The 21,273-nt window shown below is 39.6% G+C and overlaps 1 protein-coding gene and 1 long non-coding RNA gene across 3 annotated transcripts in view; one reads left to right on the plus strand and one right to left on the minus strand.

Annotated features, from left to right (window-relative positions):
* The window catches only part of PRKCE (protein kinase C epsilon), a 534,211-nt gene extending 513,804 nt beyond the window's left edge, over window positions 1–20,407 (plus strand). For both annotated transcript variants that reach the window (XM_019485358.2, XM_014610962.3), the window contains one exon: window positions 17,241–20,407. In XM_019485358.2, coding sequence (XP_019340903.1) covers window positions 17,241–17,387 — 147 coding nt within the window. In that variant the 3' untranslated portion in view covers window positions 17,388–20,407. The remainder of the gene's footprint in view (window positions 1–17,240) is intronic.
* On the minus strand, window positions 613–7,159 carry LOC109282663 (uncharacterized). The gene is made up of 3 exons (XR_002089688.2): window positions 7,101–7,159; window positions 2,033–2,085; window positions 613–1,598 (listed from the first exon to the last, which is right to left on the minus strand). It is a non-coding gene; the product is annotated as an uncharacterized LOC109282663 (long non-coding RNA).
* Window positions 20,408–21,273: the final 866 nt, after the last annotated feature.

A 21,273-nucleotide genomic window follows, 5' to 3' on the forward strand; every position in this document is an offset into this window, starting at 1 on the left:
TTTTAGGGGAATTTGTAGGGGGATACTGTGCTATCTTCTGTTTGGGGTGGGGATTAATGTGGAATGTCTAAGCACAGCTCTCAGAATCTGGCCAATAGTTTAGTAGATTTTCAAAAAAGACAGAAGGAAACTGGAACACTCTTATAAAATGCTGTCCATGGAGTCAGAAGAGGTGGTTTAGTTTGTGTGACAATAGCATCTTAGGCACCCTAACCAAGATGAGCTTGTGCTAAATTCTATTGTGCTAAATTGTATACAAAAACATAAAAGGATACAGTCTGTGCCCCTTAATCCAAATAGAATAGAGGAACAGGAAGGAGAACATTTGCTTGAGGTTGTACACAGGCAGAAACGGGAATAGAACCCAGATTTCCTGACTTCTGGTCTTCTTCAATCCACTGAAGTAGTAATACTCAACTTTTTAAAGTGGGGCAAAACTTAAAATCAGAAATAAGCCAAAGGTCACATAAGAAAGCATTATTACAGTTCTGTACTTTGACATATCCTAATATTAAGTATTTTAAGTAATAGTCAGAAGGAAAACATAAGTTTTTAGCTATTTTAGGTGTATTGATACAGAATAAAAAGTCCAGTGTTCTGTTGTATTAAATTTTATAAAAAATAATTAAAGATTAGGATCATTACAAATAATAAGACCAATTGTAATATTGTACAAGGTATTTAAAGAATTCTTTCAGATGACAGATGGAGATTGCCTAGCTGGCAACACTGGCAACACCTCAACTTTCTGTGCTTCTCAGCGCTCTACTTGCATCTCCTGAAAGGAGAGCCATGTGCTTTGGGAAGACAGTGGGAGGGGGACCACTTCTCCACCCTGGAGAAGTGGGAAATTCTTTGAAATAGCTTGCCGTTTTTTTTTTTTTTGCAGGTGCTGTAGCCAACCCTGGCCTGTGACCCATGGGCAGGTCTCCACCGCCTTTCCCCTTTCAGTTGCCAAAATTTTCAAAGACTCCAGAGTCCAGGAGCTAAGTCTTGCTGCTGTTTGCCTCCCTCTCCTCCCCACCTCCCAACAGAATTCAGAGACAGGCAAAAGAAGGGATGAGCAGCAGTGGCAGCACTCAGCCTCTGGGCTTTGAAGCGCCCTGAAAACTTTGGCAACCAGAGCCTGCACTGACATGCCAGTGGACTCAAAGTTTTCGTGAAGCTCTGAAGCCCAGAAGCTGAATGCCACCACTGATGCTTGGTCCCTCTTTTCCCTGCCACTGACTTCAGGAGGGGGAGGAGTGTTGTCTGCGTTCAGCTCTTGGGCTCTAGAGCTGCACAAAAGTTCTGAGATCATTGGCATGTCGCTGTTGGTGAAGGCCTCCTTTTCCTTGCTGTTGAATTCAGTGGTAGGGAAAATGAGAGGGTGAACAGCAGTAGTGTTCACCTGCGCTGACATGGTAACAGGCCGTTCACACCAGCTCTGCAGGCCACAGCTGGCCAGCAAGGTGGAGGTTGAGTACCACTTCACTAAAGCACACAAGTTCCCTGCTGGCTTGAGACCCATTCCAGAACGTTTTTGTCAGTCTAGTGCAGCTCAGTTGTTGTTCCACTGGTAGAGAAAAAGGCACCATCAGACTATTGAAACAGTAAGCCTAGGGATAGAAATTACACATAAACCGGTATCAGTGATTGGAAACCAATTCAAATCTGTAACGCAACAGAAGTTCAGTGTGCATAAACCACTTTCAAAATTGCTGAAACCAGTTTAAGATAAACCTGGATGGATGTAGTAACAGACTTAACTGATTTAGGTTAAATTGGTTAATCAGTTTATTGAACTTCTGTCCCAGATCAGATCCCAGGTCCAGATTCAAGTTAACTAAGTCCCCCAGTATCCCAGGATGCTTTGCACCTTCCCCACAAACCTCCCCCTCACACAGTAGGTGGGCTAGCCTTGGCTCAAGCTTTCTGTTTCAGCTAATCAGGGAAGCATGCTCTAACACCCCCTGGCTTCTGGCCTGGGCCACTTCAGGCATGTATCCACATTTCTGCAATTAAAAGTAAATATCTGTTCACTTGTACTAACCTGCCAAGGTTGAATCAATTCAGCCTCAGGTTTCTTGATTGTCTGTACTTAGCCTAAGAGACATAGAAAGGTTGTGAAGTAATAATATACAATGGTACAGAGCCATTTTTAAAATACCTGTTAGATATTTAGGGTGAATATGCATAATAGGGCTGTGCAAAGCTACGGTCCCTGATTCGATTCGGCAGAGATTCGGTCACTGAATGAATCCAAATCTCCAAATCCAAATCAAATCAAATCAGGAGACCCTTTAATCTCTCCAAATCAATTTGGAGAGATTTGGCAATTCAGATATAGACACAGCTTTAAATGTTTTTTCTACATACCTTAAGGTACCAGGCGGCTCATGAATGCTGCAATGCTGGGGTAGATGGAGCATCCCACAGCAGCATGGGCGGGTCCCCAGCACGCTCGGCAGCAGTCCCGGAAGTGGACAAGAAGCATTTCTGGTCCACTTCCGGGTCCGCTGGGGAGCACACAGGAGGCCTGCCCCACACCTACCCCGGCTCAGCAACTGGTGCCTCCTGGGTCTGGGAGGATACCTAGGATCCTCCCATGGCCGATCGCTGAGTCGGCAGTATGTGTGTGGTTGGGGGGGGGGGCACATGCTCCCCAGAAGACCCAGAAGTGGACTGGAAGTACTTCCAGCCCACTTCCAGGTTTGCTGCTGACCATGCGGGTAGGGAGGGCCCCCACACTCCTGTGGGATGCTCCATCTGCCCCAGCATCGCAGCGTTCATAAGCCGCACCTGGTACCTTGAGGTATGTAGAAAAAACAGTTAAAGCTGTGTCTGTGTCCAAATTGCTGATTCTCCAAATCAGCATCAAATCTTCGGATTCATATTTGGCCAAATGGAATCGGGGACAGTGATCTGAATCAACAAATTGAATCACTGCCCTGATTTGGACCTAATTCGAATCAAATAGGGCCCATTTCGCACACCCCTAAGGCATAACTAGCAAATTGCCCATCAAAAATGATGGGGGGGGGGGGCAGCGGGGATGGAGTGCTGCCTCCCAGAAGCAGGGGGAGAGGGGGCAAGCTTTCATGTGGTGGCCACCACCCACCACCCTGCAGTGCCACTGCTTCATGTCTGGCCGTGAGCCACCTTCCCCCCCTTCTCTGCGTCCAGCCTTGTGCCCCCCTGCCCCACACAGACAGATGGACTAAGCCCTTTACATATATAGATGGTAACAACTGAGTGATGGACCAAATCTACATTTTAAAAAGGCACACTTTCTATACGTATCTTCTCAATATATGGTATCCTTTAAACAAATATATACTATGTAAAGAGTTAATAAATAATTGATCAAAGTTATAAATCTGTTACAGAAATGACCAGCATGTATTGTAAGCATATCTGTAGAAGATACTTGAGATGTTTTTAAGCAACTTATTTATCTTATCTGCAATAAACTGTAGCAATTTATTAACCATACATTGAAACAACTGTATTAAATATGTACCATTAATATACAGTGAGACCTGGAAATTGCCAGTGCTACTGCAGTAGTGATGAGCAAACCTTACGAGATTTGGAACTGAAGTTCAGTTCTATGTTCAGCAATTGCAATCTTTGTTTGAACTACTTGGTTTAGAAAAAATCCTTCTTGTGAAATTGCTAATAGAAAAAGGTCCTAAGAACTGCTTTTCTGACCTTTGGGCTGTGTTGCTGTTGTTCTTAACTATAAACTGGAAGCCTATCGGAAAATATATTTGTGCGCTGTTTCATTAATTGAGCTTTTTCAAACCTCAGAATTTTGAATTAATTTAGTGATTCTGATCAAATCTAACTTAATTTATATTTTACCTCCACTAGCAATTCCTTGTGCTAATATCATATTCAATATTTTGCATGCAGTCTGAGATATACTTCCCCCAGTTTTTTCAAGGCACGAACAATTTTTTATTTTTCATTCATAATACCAACACGATATGTATGCCCATAATTTGTTTTTCCAGTGTTTTTTCTTCCAGATATTAAAGTCTCACATTACTATTACTATTACTATGAGCACATTTCTCATTGATCTTCTGATTTTGACTAAGCACAGCATATGATAGAAGTCTTCTTTCACCTTCTCCTTAACATCATTATTAGTGCATAGCACTGGAATATGCTTACTCTCTGAAGGTTCAAACTGAATGTTGTCCTCCTCTCATCAATTGCCACTCTGCTATACAGACCACTCTGCCATAGGGATGCCCCTCTATATCATAGAACATCTTCATTCTCATTGCCTAAGTATAAAATCTTCCATCCTGTAAACCTTGAAAGGGGATACTCCCCCAAATGGACTTCTGTGTTTTGAATAATTTGACAATAGAAGGAAGTGTATTCCTGCAGAAACATTGCTACAAAATCACTTGGGTATTCCTGGCTGACAAAACCATGAACCAAAGTGATCACATTGCCATCTAGAGAAGATGACAAACAACAGCAAGATATGCAGATGAGCAGACCATCCTCTACTCAAGTCTTTAGAATGAAATTAGCAACTGTAAAAGGAGGTGACATGGCAATGGAGTGGATACAATGCAGGGAGACTAGAAGACCTACCTGGCAAAAACTTGTTAAAGATTTGACTTGAAAAACATAATGATGTGTGACAGACTCAAGAAAAAGGAAGATGTAAACTGAAAAATTTCTGGAGAAATCCTAGACAAAAAGGTTGGTTATTCCAGGAGACTGGTTGAAGAAATGTATCCCAAGGAGACACTCTTCAGACTGACATTCAAAGGCCAAGCTGAGAAGAAATAAGGAAAGCCATTGAAGCCTTTAAAAATGGAAAGAACTGTCAGAAAAGGTGGAATCCTAAACGTTAGGAGCAGGAAGTCCAAATTCCACTGAAGCCGTACATGGACTGTTTGGCATAATCTGGGAAGAGGAGGATGTCCCAAATGAATGGAAGAAAGGCTTCTTTGTTATAATCCCAAAGAAAGGAGATCTTCTACAGCATAAGAACTAAAAGGCAATCAAGTCTTTCTCCTCACTAAACCAAACAAATTCCTGGAACAAATAGTATTATCCAGTATGATGCAAACAGCGGATACCTGACCTAGGAACTAGCAGACTGGCTTCAGGAAAGATAAAGCTTGTACAGATCGTATTTCTACCTGGAGAATGATCATCAAACAAAAATCGAGTAACAGTTTTAGCTGTTCGTGGACTTCTAAACTTTGAAAAAGTGCAGGCAGGGATGTCATTTGGAAATCAATGGGACATTATGGCATTCCAAAATAGCTTAAACTTGTGGAGGACTTTTGTAATGGATTTCCATGTAAGATATCTGTCTGTCAGAGTTATGAGTAGTTTTGAGGGTGTCTTTGGTCATGTTTATTATTTCTTCTAATTTTTGCCTGGACAATGAGAAATATGATGGATGAGAAATGTAGGATGTTGGCCTAAAATTTAGAGGACCTTGACTTCATAGATGATGTTTCTCTTAGGGCCCAGAGATCTCAGGTAATAGATTATTACTGAAGCACAACATGAAAAAACACAATGTGTGTAATTGAAAGATTTCTGCTCTTTATAAATCAATATTTGCACCATGTTTTAGACAATAAATGTCTGAACAGATAACCAGGAGCATACACAAAGAAGAACATAGATGAGATGCAAGAATACAGGTCAACACACTTGAGAAATTGGAAATAGATCAGCCAAAGTCTGAGGAAACCAGATACCCGTGCTGTGAGTTAAGCCTTAAAATAGCATGCTCAAGTTACATGTTAGGAGGAAGACCAAGACCTTGAGAAGGAATACTGCAAGAACTGAAGAAGATTTATTTGATATGGAATGAAGAGACAGGGACAAAGACATGATCATTCTGCAATCCCTATGGCCCTATGGGAGCAAAGAAGACTAATCTTAACTCATTAATCCCTGAAATATAGGAATACTGCATCTGTTATGGTAACATGTAAAGTGCATACTTATATTTAGGCACATGCTTATGTAACACGCTACACCAACTTCCTTAAGTGTGTGGCTGAAGAAAGAGAACTAATTAAATATCTTGCTGCTCTACCATAAATAACTTAAATTGTAATACTCTTTTTATTTCTATATCATTCAGTAATTAGACACAGTACAAAAACATAGCTATTACATATATTTTCTCCAATCTGAAAAGAGAGGAAAACCTGTCACAACTTATCAGATCTGTACACCTGCCAGAATTTGAGAAGTCATTGCAGCATTTCTACGGAGGTTGATTTATGAATCAGTTTCAGAGGAGCTTTTGGCAAGTCACAGCATGTTGTTATTCCTTATGAAGATACACATTTGGGAAAATCAGCAGTGCTCATTTCAAATGGTCTTTGACTTTGTAATGATCCATAAATGATTTTGTAGCAAGTATACTAGGAACACATGGCGGCATGCAGACTGAACTACACTGTGGGGGAGAGGGCTGGAAACCTATGTATTAAATGACAGTGTTCTAGGTGATTGTAAATAGTACTACAAGGAATAGCAGTTAGGGTCGTCCACTGTGTTCATTCTCACCATGCTGAAATAAAGATAACACAGGCAAGATGACACAGAAATCATGCCTGCCTCTTTGTATTTAATGTTTGTTGCAGGAGAATGGGGAATAACTAGTTATAATTTAATGTAAACTAACAGCAGGTTTAAAATAAAGTGGGCACAGGTGGTGGTCTGATGGTCTGTTCCAAAATAAAACCCCCTTTATTATACATCAAGTAGATCTTCAACAAAGCACCTGAGCAAGTAGACAGTGTGCTGAAAAGTTAAGGAAGGACAGAATCCTCCCCTGCCACTAGGGAGCATTGCTGCTCCATGGCCACTAGTGTAGCCCTGAAAAAATGGCTGATTAATACTTGGTAGTGTCATTCCATAGCCAAAAGTAGAGAGATGCAGTTTCCCCTGTTACCCTGCATCGTGGAACATGGCAGTTCCAGTGCATTCAGTGCTATTTGCTCATGGGAAAGGAAATCAGAGACCGTTGTGTATGTACACATGCTTTACCAATTCTGAAGTGTTTGTGTAATGAGAAGTTACTTTTTCCCATCCTGTAATCAACATGATTAACCCACCTCAGGCAGAATGGAAGACTGGAAGCATCTGTTAGTGTCCTGGTCATGGGGGTGGTCTAGATGAGAGAGATGAAATATTTTACTAATTTATTCACTTCAGATTTTGCTTGATATCTTTCTGTTCTTTCCCCTAAAACTAGCAGACTAGCTCTTTCCCCCTCCCCTTTCGTTTTTTCACTGCCTTTGTAATATATTATACCTCTGAACAAAGGGGAAATCTTTAAAGGTCAAGTTCTCCCTTCACATTTGAAACAACACATTTGGAACTGAGAGAGGCCTAGTATTCAGTTGCTTTTCAGAGAGTTGTACTTAAGACTTGTTTTGAGTTAAAAAATGGTGGGGATATACAAGAGGGTGTGAATTGATGACTCTTTGGGAAAGGGGTCTGTCAAAGACCTTAACTCAGGGGTTTCCAAACTTTTTGAATGTGGGGCCAGATCATGAACTTTTTATCACCCGGTGGGCCGGCAAGCCATATTCAAAGACCTCACAGGAAGCAGTATCACATCACTCCACCCCCCCACCCCCCAAAATGAAAGTACAGTGTTTACTTTCGTTTCCCATCGCAGCACCTCGGGCCTCAGACAACAGCTTGGAGGGCTGCATGGCGGCCCGCGGGCCATATGTTGGACAAGCCTGCCTTAACTAGAACAAATTTCCTTGGAATATTCCCTGTAGCACTACTATGGATTCAGCTCCACCAGTAGTGGCAGCTGAAGGAGCATTCCTGTAGATGGGTTTGGCTGACTTTTAAAGATTGATTCCTGTGCTAGTTAGATGTGCTCTGACCATTGGTAGACAGTAATAAAAATGTCAGTGCCCTGTATACACCAAAGCTTCCATCAGCACTGCTGCCAGTAGATATGTGCCAGTGACTGATATGTTCCAGCACTGATGGAAAGTGGTGGAGGAGGTGAAAGGTAGTCACACCCTATGATGACAACATAATATTTTGCAGCTCACAGTGTCTTTCTTATAAGTCAAGCCCTCGGACTTCCAAGTTAATGAAGCTGTGTTCATGTTAGATGCATATAACTTGCACATTTTATTGTAAAATGTAGAATTTGGCAAATGATTAATACAAAGCTAAATGTTTTGGGGTGGTTTTAAAACTTGCTTAAACCTTGAATAATACCCAGTATTTAGCCAAGGCAACTATTTCTGGCTGTGCTTTTTTCAGTATACTGTCTTACCACTACTTGCACTCTTGGTACATCCTACAAACACACAGGCCCAATAATGGTCAATATTAGGGAATGAAATCTAAGGGGCTTGTCTCCATTGGACATTATTTCACACTATGCTTTTGCTCACTAACTCATATGAACTAACATCTAGAGTCTGCAATAATTACATCCAGATAGCTGTTGCCTATCTTTCAAATCCATGTAGCCACACATGGATAATTACAGTATTTTGGTTAGGTATCCCACAGTGCTTTGTCCCACTGCTAGGCTCTACGCAATCTGGCAGCTTTCTTGCAGTACATTGCAAGATACTTACCAGAAGCCACTGGGATTCTGGGATCTGTGGTCAGATTTGGCAAGTCCAACAAGTCAGCATAATTTCCTGCTTTCCTAGCTAGCACTGACAGAACATACTTTATACTGCAGTGCTGACAATCATGGATGCTTTGTGCTACACATGTATTCAAGGTCTCACTGTTACAAAACCAGTGTTATAATGCTGAACATTGTGATTCCAGGCATTTGAAGCTGTAAATGGACTGAACCTGGCTGTATGCTAAGATTTAAATGAGGGCATGACATCTAATCAACATGACCCCTCCACCAAAGTAGGCAGGCAGGACAGTTATGGTGTGATTCAAAGTAGCTAGGGACAGCAGCTGGAGAACTTCCAGGCTCATGTGAACTAGAAAGTGCAAATTAAGGTTCATGTGAATGGATCTCTCATTCCATGTTTTCAAAGGGGATTCATAGACATTAGGGCTGGAAGGGACCTCAGAAGATCATCGAGTCCAGCCCCCCGCCCGAGGGGCAGGAAGTCAGCTGGGGTCATAGGATCCCAGCAAGATAAGCATCCAAATTTCTCTTGAAGGTGTTCAATGTAGTTGCTTGAACCACCTCTGATGGCAGGCTATTCCAGACCTTGGGGGCTCAGACAATAAAGAAAATCTTCCTTATGTCCATCCTGAAACAGTCTTGCAGTAGTTTATAGATTACAGAATTTCAACTAGTATGGTTAATTTGCTATAGGAATTGTGTGAATGAAGAGCATTTTAATTTGAAAAAATGCAAAATAATTCCCTATGTATCCTAGGTCAAATTGAGCCAGAGTATATTCAGTCACATTAATTGTATGTGAAGATGAGTCCAGTTTGAATAACATACCTTCCTGTTACAGAAGAGGTGGCCTGAGTTAGTACGAAACCAAAGCCAGAATGTGATGATAGGCAGCACTCTGGAGGGCATTGTGGGGGCAAAATGTATAACTGAGGTTCTGACCATATCTGCATAACATATAGCAGTGCTTCTTTCTGCTGAGAGCCAGAGGTAATTAATTTCGGTGCCCATACCATCACAGTCATGCTCCTTCTTGTTCTGGAGCTACCTAGCACTTGCAGAGCACAAAGCTCAGGTAGTTCTGCACATTGATGCCTTACACTGATCGATTTTAGTACTGGAGCTGGCATGCACAGAGCTAGAGGGGTTATGCCTGCACAGCAGTACATTGCACTTCTCACCAGAGCTAATTAGCCTGGGCACAGTGCCATACCATCTCATGGAGCTAATGCATGCAGAGCACCAGCTCAGGTAGTGCTGCCCTGCACCGTATAAACATACAGTGACTGTTTGTGTGTATATATACACAAGATAGAGATGTGCATCTTGGTGTCCTGGATATATTCCAGTATGAGTACTTTTAGCACATTCTTATGGGCATTTAGTACATTCTTTGACTGAATGGGATATTTTCTGCTCCTAACGCTGCTGTGTAGTGTTTAATTTCAGAGGTAGTTACAGTTTGCTGGAGGGCAGAGTGATCCCTCTTAAAGTTCATAGCTGTGTAAAGCAGTTTGTTAAAGAAAAGTATTTGTACATGAGTATCTAGTATTTGAACTACATAGCTCAGCGTAAGTCTTAATTACAGTGTTTCATGAGCTATTAAAACCTTTTAAAAATTAGAGACTTTTGCTTTGCACTTTTGCTTGCTTCCCTGAAATGACTTCTATATATATTGGGTATGTGTGTACACACACACACATGCATTCTCTCTCTCTCTCTCTCTCTCTCTCTCTCTCTCTCTCTTTCTGTGCAGAAGATGTAAATGAGCATCACAAAACCTGGTTCTCAGAGTGAATGCAAAGGATGTTAGTATTCTATAGAAACTGGGTACATTTCTTCAAACCCCTTCTCTTGTTTCTTCAAACCCCTTCTCTTGTAATAACTGTTAGTTGAATTCATTGGGATAGTGATTGCTTAAAATGTGTCTTATTGTTGCAGCTCTTTCTGATACAAGCAGATCAGTTGACAGACAGAAAACTTGAATCATTTATTATAAAATGCTCATAAATTAGCCAAAGAAAACATACTTCATATTTTTTGTTTCAGACAGGAAGCTATTTTAAAATTATTGTCTGTGCATAAATTTGATTTTCTATACATGCAAATACATTTAAAGCACATCAAAATCATCAACAAAAAACAGAGCTGGCAACCTTTTGCACGGAAACCTGTTTTTGCCAGTACTCACTCTGAACCTGTATAGAGAGAATGAGTAAAATGTGAAAGTAACTGCTGCCTATAGTGCTTAGCAGCCTTCTAGAAAATGCTTCATGTTTGTGAAAGGATTGGTGCAGAGTTAGTCCCCTGCCTGCAGTGCGGTTTTTGTTGTCACAGTGCAAAAAGGAGAATGAGAGGACAGTGATATCTGAGGTTAGCCACATTACCTTGTGCTTTGCACCAGTGTGTTTGAAGTCTGTAGTTTCCACTGCTCTTGGACTAAATCATCTAGAAGTGTTATAACAAGTGAAACACAACCTATTCAGAATGCTGAACCTCTCAGTCTGGTTAACATTTCTCTTCACAGTTATTATGTCATAAATTGGAGTCATAGAGTGCTTGTACATGTGATGGTAGTCATGATGTACGTGTGACAAAAATGTGATTTGTGTGGCTTAATGGCGTCACACATTGCATGTGTGCCAGTTTTGGGGGTTTTAGATCAGTTTTCAGTGTTGCAAACTAAACTACACAAGCTAAAGCAGCACCTGGCCTACTAGCAGCCTGCCCCGGTCACCCCGGGGGGCATCACTGCCGTGGAGAGAAGGACCGGGCCCCCCCACAGCTCAGGGGCCACTCAGCCTGCTGGCAACTCACCTCCAGGCCATGGCAGGTTCTGGCTCCAGCCAAAAAAAAAGGAAAAAAAGATTGGGACCCTTGCTGTAACATGATGGAAAAATTGAAACAGTGGGTTTCAATTAAAAACCCACTGTTTCAATTTAGGGGGTATAAAATAAAACCCTGAAGAATAAACTCTTGTCATGTATACAAGCACCCACAAATGTCGAACGTCATTCAAGCAAAATTCATAGTGGAGTTATTTAGGTATACACCTATCAGGACTTCAAGATTTGATTCACCGGTGATTCAGTTTCTTCTACTTAGATGAAGGAGGCTGCAAAAAAAAGGGAAATCAGCCCCAGCCAACACCTTAAAGACTGTGTCAGACAAATGACATTGACTTTAACGAGAATTTTGCTTGATAAGTTAATGGATGGGATCACACAATGTGGTTTCTATAGTAAGAAGGGACTAAAATAAAAAAAGCCAGGAACTCTTGTCCTGTTTTATGATCCTTAAGCCCCCTCCCCCCCTTTCTTTTAACTAATCAAGGACCTGAAGTGCTGAGAACCTTTCTGCTCTCATCAGCCATTCTGCAAAATGCTGCACAGTGCAAAAGTCAGTCCTCAGCTGGGTGGCTATTGCAAAACCAATACAGTGCTCTCTAAGGGTTGCAGGCTGTAGCTCCTCAAATGAACTGCAAATTCCAGGTATGGAGGATGGTCCAATGAGATGAGATGAGGGAGGAGTCAACTGTTGTTGACAGTAACCTGTACTGTGATAGAGATAAAATAAAAACACTCTATTTTTTAATAGGGGCCATCTGCATGAGATGGGCACTAATGGAAATATCTCACTCTGACTGTGATGGAAAGACATTTTTTTTTTATATTTTGCATATTTTGTCTACAAGCATGGTAACATAGTGTGCGTCTTTTTCCTAGAAAAGATGCATATTATATTTTCTAATGAGTGTTTTTGGGCATATATTTGTTTACAACTGACATTCAGTGTGATTCCCCTCCTGTTGAATCCACCAGAAATGTTGCCATTGATTTTAGAATGGAGTAGGAGTAGTCCATCCTTGTTATTATATATGGTATGATAGCAAATGTAGTGCTTTTTTCAGATCCCAGCTGTTTCCATATCTCTTCATTTCAAAGAGAAACACATGGCACTTCCAATTCAGATTGGCCTCAGATAGCTTAGATGTAAAGGGTAAATTGAAAGAACTCCAGCCTTCTTACTATGTTCTTATGCCCCAGACCATCAAATTAGATAAGTTTTTTATTGTAGTCTTTAGAGCAAGGTTTTGTAAGTTTTTGCTTTGCAGATCAAGCTCAACAGATACATTGCTGATTCTTTTTCCTTGTTATCTGGAAGCTTGTGAGACATGTTTTCCATTTTTCAGTATTCTAGACTTGATTCCATGAATGAAAGTAAAAATTCATTGTTCACTAGAGCCATGCAAAACTTCAGGTCCTGATTTGATTTGGAGGAGATTTGGCCTGATTCGGCAGCCAAATCTCTGAGTCCAAATTGAATTAGGAGACCAATTAAAAGGTGTGAATCAATTCGAAGCTCTCTGAATCAATTTGGAAAAGATTCGGATAACTTCTGAGATTCACGCAGTCCCTGCTCACCGCCTTAGGGAGCTGGACTTGGACTCTGTGCTGGTAAGTAGGGGGTGGGGAAGGGGAAGCTGGAGGAGGAGGGATGGGACCATGGGGGACCCCTGCCAGGCTCCATCCCCTGCCTGCTCCCCCAGTCTCCTTGAGTACCCCCCTGCCCCCTTGGCTGCCCTGCCCAGCCCAGCTCCTGGCTCTTTTTAAAAAAAAAAAAAAAAAGCCCTGCACTCACCAGCTGCTGCAGCAGCCTTGGGGCTTCTGTGGGCTTATGGCAGAGCCCCCCCCATGCAGCGTGGAGCAGTGGGGGGCAGCAGAGATTCCCCCCCCCGGCCTGGTAGAATCAGGTGAGTCAGGGTTTTTTTTGGGGAGGGGGGGGTTTAAGAGGTGGGAGCTGGGGCCAGGTGGGACAGCCTTAGGGGGACTGGAAGAGTGGGTAGGGATCAGGAGGCTCATGGCAGAGCCCCCCCACGTAGTGTGGGGCAGCAGGGGGCAGCGGGGATCACCCCCCCACACACACCTGGCTACTGCCAGTGAGTGCTGGGCTTTTTTTTTCAAAGAGCCGGTATGGGGGATGGGGCTGGGACAGAAGGAGAGGGATGGGGCCAATTCAGAGATTTGGCTGATTCGGCGGTGGAGAGCTCTTAAGAGGAGCTCTTAAAAACATGTGGCTCAAAAAGATAGGATGGCAATTAAGTGAATCTTTCAGAAGAAATTTTGACCCAATAACCTGTCTTGGCACGAGATACACTGCCATGAAAGAAGTGGCTATCTTTTGGATGAATTGTCAAAACAAGGTCCTGCTTTCTGTGGTCTTTAAATATCATGTGGTAGTAGTCTGGTATCTGTTGAAATAAAATCAAATTACAGATAGTTTTAGCGGGGCATAATATCCTATCAGTAATAGTTGTGTGGATGCTCTGCCTCTGGTTTTTTGTGGGTTGGGGGGGGGGGGTGTTTTTTTTGGAAAGAAAAAGACACAGTCTAGACATAAGTTGTTCAGGGAGACAACTTAGAAAATGTAGGAAATGTAGGTGGGAAGCAATTTCTGAAAGTAATAAGATTTTTCTTGTGACTTACACTATATGGAAAGTCTGGCTAGATGGGTATTGGTGTTCCTGTCAGGCCCCACGCTACCCACTATTTCTTCCATGCCTTTCAGTGTGCTTCTGACTCTGTTTCCTTGGTAGCATCCCCAGTAGAATTCCATCAGTGCCAATTCACATGGTTTGCAATATTTTGTGTTTTTATTAAAGACCCAATTCCTGGCATTGTGAAGTTGCTTTGAGAAGCTTAGCTTTAATTGTCAAAAAATAAGTTTCTGACTTTCCTTAGGGAGAAAAGCCTTAAAGACGTGGAAAAGTGAATTCTAAAATGGCAGGAACCAGAAAGCCACTAAAAAGAACTCCAAATATTATTGCTATTACATTTTAAAATCTCATTATGTTTAGTTCAATGTTAGGATTTTTTAAATAGCTTTCTTCATGGTTTTATTTTTATTTTGAATAATTAGGATTGGCACTAACAGCCTTACATTTACATGGGCTCATGATCCCTTTCAGCACTTCATTTTTTCCCCAGGCTTTCTTTTTGGACATGGCAGCAGGCCTTGCAGTCTTCCTTTCCTTCTGGGTTGTGGCACTGCAACTTTAAAACTATGCATTCTTGGTAGCACCCAGAGTGCATGAATGTTACAATAGTAGTGTCAGGAACCAGCAGAAATGTGGCCAGACCTGTTAGTTCTTTGCAGACTGGGGCCTTGCAAAATATAAGTGGTTTCAGGAAGAAATTGCCTAAGAAGCTAAGGGGGGAGAAGTCTCTCAGATGAGGGTTTCTGTTTGAAATTAAGCTGTGGTTATGAACTCTGAACTTTTTCCCTTGTTTTACTTAATCCATTCACTTTTGTCAGTGCCCTGTGGTTCGTTTTGTCTGGTTTGATCAATTACTTTGTTACAGGCATGTTAAGAGTATGTACTGCAGGTTGCGACACCCTAGCCCTGTTGCTGGATTGGCTGATTTATGTCTTTGCTGAAATGTAGATAATTGGTTTTATATCTGAGACAGGAAAACATTCAGAACCCTTCCATCCCAAGGCCAGATTATTAAAGGGATTTAGGCTTCTAAAGATGCAGATAAGCACCAAGTCAGCTTTAAAAAAAACAAACTACTGGACTTAAGCATCCAGGAGCTTAAAACTCCCAGATACCCATATATACACACACCTTTTAAAACATGCCCCTAGATTCAGGGGGCAAATAATTTAATATGATTTTAGCCTTTTTTTTAATTCTTAACTCATAGAAAGTGCAGTGTGTTCATATTATTAGTTATATTTGCATATGATTGAAATATATTGTTCTTGAAATATGCAATTAATTCTTAACAGCATGTAATGTGATTAATAGAAATAAAGAAGTTACACAATTAATAGAAAAACTCATGTCACATGTCCAAGGTTTTTTTTACTGTGAATATCCAGTGCTCAGAATGTCAGCATAGGATCAGGTTTCTGTTGCATAGATTCATGATTACAAACTTGGAACTCAGTTTCTACAAATATTTGCCTTTTAATGCTCTGCAGAGAGAATGCATTCAAAAATTCAAATAAACCTTTTATGGAGCATTTGCCCTTTGGAGTAAGAATGCACTGAGGACTTAAGATTTTGTCCACAGAAGAATCTTTAGAAAACAAGTTAAACTGTGATTTTTTTTTATATATCTCAGTACAGTATCTACAGAGACATTGTTAGCAAGTAGTAGGATTTAAATATGATCACTGTTTACCACTTAGATATATTAGAGTCTGCTAATGGTAGATGTTCTTCATTTGGGTTAAGACAGCTATTTTGCTAATAGATAAGTTATACACATTCATTGTAGAAGATAGATAAGTTACTAGGACCATTTTACTGATGAAAAAGGAAGTTATGTGAGATTAATATAAATAAAGAAAAATCTAACAAATGCAGAAACAGCATTGATCAAATAATGCACTGGGTATATTTTTGCCTTAGCAAAATTATGCATGTATATTGAAAGGAGATACATACAGGCTTATAATACATAAATCTATATACTGTAACATGGTTGGTTTGACATGTTACAGTGCACGTCAAGTTGGAATTGTTATTCTAGGGTTATCTTCCAAGAAGATCTGTATCTGGTCATAGGTGATACAGATATAAGAACCCATTTGTCAGTTTTGCCTCCATGGAGTACCGTTTGGGTCATTTTAGCTGTTTTTGAAGTTTTCATGAAATTTAAAGATTAGAAAGCCATAAAAACTCTAAAGAAACAAACTGACTATTCCTTCCCCACATTGGGAATTGACGACATCTTAGGACTGTACTAAGATGAAATGCAGCAATACTGTAGGGCTCAGGGGATTGGCAATAAAAGATGGAGCTCTCCCCCTTTATGTCACCTGTTCAGGTTACTTCCATTTTAGTAGCCGTGGACAGCCAAGAGCATTGTGTGGTTATTTAGTGGCTTATGTGAAATGTTTTTGTTTCCTCAGCTCTGTTCTTAGTCAATAGGCATCTACCCCACAGCTCTTGCCAGTTGTCAGCTTTGTGCACAGTATCAGCTCATAAGCTGATAGTTGGTCCTGGAGTCCAAGGGAGAATACTGACCCCATTGAAAACAACAGGAATTTGGATGTTGACTTAAGTGGTGCCTTTTGTTGATTCCTTAGTATGGGGCAACATGGGGGCACTTGCATTGCCTGTGTGCAAATGGTAAATCAACTGCGAATGCAGATGTAAGTGAGTAGATAATGTAGGGATGTAGCAGGTGAGCTTATGGAGAAAAACGGTTCAGTTCATGCCTCTGAAGTGAGAGGCCATTAAAACCATAGAAAATGTTAAGAATGGAAAACATCCGGCCGACAATGCCAAAATCTTTTTCAAATAAATCTTAATCTCAGCTTCCTGCTTTCTCATCATGTCACTATCCCTTCACCACTCAGAGACTTGAGGGTCTCCCTGAACCCATTCCTAGTACTTGCTTTCAAGCCCTCCCTTGAATTTATTTATACTCTGTGCTCCTGTAGCTTATCCCATGGCTCTTATTGTTTTTGTGAACTAGCTTCTTTTTTTATCATTTGAGAAAATTCTGTCTATTTCAGCCCCAGAAAAGCAGTTTTGCTGTTCATCTTTTTTTTGTTGTTCATCATTTTATTGCTCACCTTTTTTTTGTACTTTCCTTCTCAGAAAACCAAAAGGGACGTAAATAACTTTGATCAAGACTTTACACGAGAAGAGCCAGTATTAACACTGGTGGATGAGACAATTATAAAGCAAATCAATCAAGAAGAATTTAAGGGGTTCTCTTACTTTGGAGATGAGCTACTGCCATAGACAACATTAGGCTGCCAGATGAATGATGCTGCAAGAAGTGGTCCTAAGAAGATCCTCAAGTGACTGAGACTCAGTAGATCAAAAACTACTTCTCTTACTATGAGCCTGTATCCCTACTTAAACTATATATTTATTGATATGTTTTCTTTAATCCTCTGATCTAAAGGCACTCTTAATTTCTGTCTCTCAAAGCAATGCAAAAGAATATTGTATCAGAAATTGTAGATGTAACACACTGCCATATTTTTTTAATTCGCCACTTTTCTTTTACTCATAAGACTTCCCAAAAAGGCCACAACTTGTATCTTCTCATGTAATAAAAGGAACCATGCAGTTAAGATGGAGACTGCATATCCAGTTATTTGTCATGAAACATTACATCATTGCCATACATCCTTAAATTGAGAGAGAGAATGCATGCTGTGCCATTTCTTCTGTACTGGCGATTACAATTAAGTTTGTATTCAAAGGTGGAGAAGATAATTTATAGCTTTGTCGTAAATGAAAGTGTCTTTCTTGGATGTGCAATTATTGATCACATATGCTTTAACGTACTGGAGAGTAATTGTAGTGTACAACTATCCAGCAAAAAAGGGCACAGCTTTTTGAAGCTGCCAAAACTTTTCATGAAAAAATCAAAAAACTGAAACATTTACTTAAAAAAGGAAATCAGATACTTTCTAGACAGATACTAAAGGGCTAAAATGTAACAGTAGACAGATTCTCCAAAAACCTATAAGAGCTTTAATAGATCTACATAGGTTTTCCACAAATTTTACAGGTAATTGGGTATAAAGTAGTTTAATTACTTCCTAATAAACTTGTACCCAAGACAAATATGCCATTGATACACAATGATAAGTATGGAGGTATTTTTAAAGTTACTTTTTTTCTTTAAAAAATAAGATGTTTGTATTCCAGTGTAACAGGTCCCTATTTATTTTTCACAGCAGTGTGTTACTTTTGCACACTTTTACAAAACCATAGTACTACTGTGTTTTATTTTTAATGTGTAAAATCTTATGAAATCTGTGCTGTTAGAAGAACACAAACCAAGGCTAAACATGCATTATGTGGAATCAGTGTGTAAGACTGAAGATCAAACATTCAAAAACTGACATTATTGAAAGATGTAAATTGATTATCTTGTGTATTAATTGAAATGGTAACTCATGTGGACAATATTACTAATGTGAAGTTACCTCTTGTAAATATGCTAACAGTGTTATGTACTTATTTCCAGGAGTATCCTGTGTTTTTGTGTACATGTATCGCTGAGGTCATTTTATTATATATTTTACTGGACTGAGCGAGCAGTTAATGGAATCCATTTTAATTGTTGTTCATGGATTTCCAACTGCACAAAAATTTATATACTTGTGATTGGCAAAGTGGCACTAAAGAAGCTTTTTTGCCTTTTGTACAGGTGAGATTTTGTATATAGTGTTTGCTGCAAGGCCTGTGGAATTCAATGAATATAGAGGTATCAACTGCTGCATGTTTAGGCATATTATAAAAACTTTAGTCTATGAAAGAATAATTATAATAATGTCCATGTGCAATACTCTTGTATGTGTATTGGTTCAAGTTACTGTCAGAGAGATGAGGTTTTTTTGTTATAAAAGATGTAGACATATATTAAGCTATACTAAATCTCTTGTATAGTTCTCTTCAACTCTATTATGATATGATAGAGCTAGGAAAGAGAAAGGAATGTTACAAATTGTAGTGGACAAAGTGTGAGTAATTGGCTTTAAGCAAATCTTGGTCTCAAGCAAATAAGTTTGTGTCAGTTTTGCATCTGGCTGCTCAGAGCCTGTTATGGATGAAAACATTCAGTTCCATTTTGGTTTTTTTTTAAACTCAGGTGTAATTATTATATATATTCTGATGATGATTTCAAAATATTAAATATTATGATATCAATTCATGTGTTGTCTGGCCTACAGGTTTAATAATGGATCAAACCTTTAGATTAATTTAATTTATCTTCAGTAACTTTATGTACTGGGAAAAGACTAGCTTCTGGAGTTGAGTACAAGCACAGAAACATCTTAACAATTGCATCATCTCATTTTTTTTAGGAAGGTATGATAAAACTGCCCATAAATTTTCATGTGTCACTACTGGCTGTGTGTATTTTTCACCACATTTCGCTTTTGACATCCAGGCAAGAACTGATCACAATGCTAAATGTTCTTTTCCATAGGTGACTAGACTGACTAGGAAGACAAACTATTCCAAAGTGCACAACTGTGTTTGTACAAAAATAGGGGCCTTTACGCAAAATCAAAAGCATTTCTTTTTGGGGAGCACATACATTCCACAAAGATTTTGATGAGTAAACTATTTAGTACGCTCCCAGTTCTAACATAAAAATCATTAAACTGTTGTATAACAAGAGGCCTCAGCACCTGCATTTGTTTTGTTAGGATGCTAAGAGAAAAGTCAGAGAGAGAAATTTTTTGCATGGGCAGATGTTTCTTCAATACAAGTAAATAGATCTGCACTGGGTTTACATCAGGAGGTTTGTCTGTTACCTTGAACATTTTTATGTAATTCTTAAAAATGGACATTCTGTTACGTTTCTGCCTATTCTGTAATTTTTTTCTTGCTCTCTTTTTGTGCAAAATGCCAAAAAAAAGAAGAAAAGAATTCAATGTTTCTTGTTTTCCTCTCTTACAGACTTTATAAAGAAATGGAAACACATTTTTTCTCAATAGTGTGAAATATAATGAATTATCTCCAAAAAGGCTAAAAAATTACCTCTTTTTAAATTATGTGCAGACTAGCTCTGGCTAAATATAAAATGTATTCAGTTTTAGGGGGGTTAGATTTTTTTTTATTGTGACAATTTATTTGTACAGGGTTTTTTTTCTTATGGATGTAATTTGAATCTCTTGCCATTCATTAGTGTTATTTCATCATAAACATTATTACTGTGCCAAATGTACTGTATTCAAAAGGATGTGAATGTGTATTGTTTCAGAACCTAATAAATACAATGATGTTAAATCTTATTTTTTCCCCTTAAGTCTTCATTAGCATTCCTCTTGAGCTAGAAAACATTCAAAGAGCCTAAAGAAGAATGACTTTCATGTGCAATATAAAATATTGGATTTTTTTTCTTTGCTTGCTTGGTTGTTTTCATTAGGTGGGGCCACTTTGCAAAGGAGCCTTTTTCCTAAATAAGAGGCTTAATCCTACGAGGAACTGATTCCCTTCACTTCTTATAGATTTTAGCACCTATTTAGGCATCACTTCAGCAAAGCAGTCGTGTGCAAGTATGATTAGTAATTTTGACATTAATTTAATTATATATGCTCTTAAGGTTGGACAAATCTAAATTATGTCCAGGATCTGAGAAAATATTTGAAAACTTTTTTAGTTATTTAATTTATTCCTTTAATATTTCTTGCTGCCTGAAAAGTGCATGAGATTTTAAAAGAATTATATTGCTTTAACATGAATGTTAAATGGTCTTGGCTCACAGTGAGTACAGGTCAGTGATTTGTTTGCCTGAAAACAATTATGCTGCATAAATAACACATTCTAAACTGTTTCTAATTTCCACAGTATATATCAATATTCTTCCTCAGCATGTCTTGTCAATGGAAGAGTTTTCAAAACTAGGGTTGTATACAGGAGTTCATTTCTATCAGAAGAAATTTATGCTAGTAGAATAGCCCAGGATCTTGACTGTATAGATGTTCCTCCACCTCCATGGCTGGAGAGCTTCACAAGTGAGCTCTACAGCCAGGGGGCACTAGAGGGCTTCTCCCTGGGCCACTAGCACCATTAATTGGGAAGCCCATTAATTGACAGCCTATCCTGTCCCCTGCCTGGGAAGGGGACAAGCTGTCAAATGCCAGTTGGCAGCTCCTGG

The sequence above is a fragment of the Alligator mississippiensis genome, chromosome 1 (assembly GCF_030867095.1).
Source record: "Alligator mississippiensis isolate rAllMis1 chromosome 1, rAllMis1, whole genome shotgun sequence".
NCBI classification, from domain to species: Eukaryota; Metazoa; Chordata; order Crocodylia; family Alligatoridae; genus Alligator; species Alligator mississippiensis.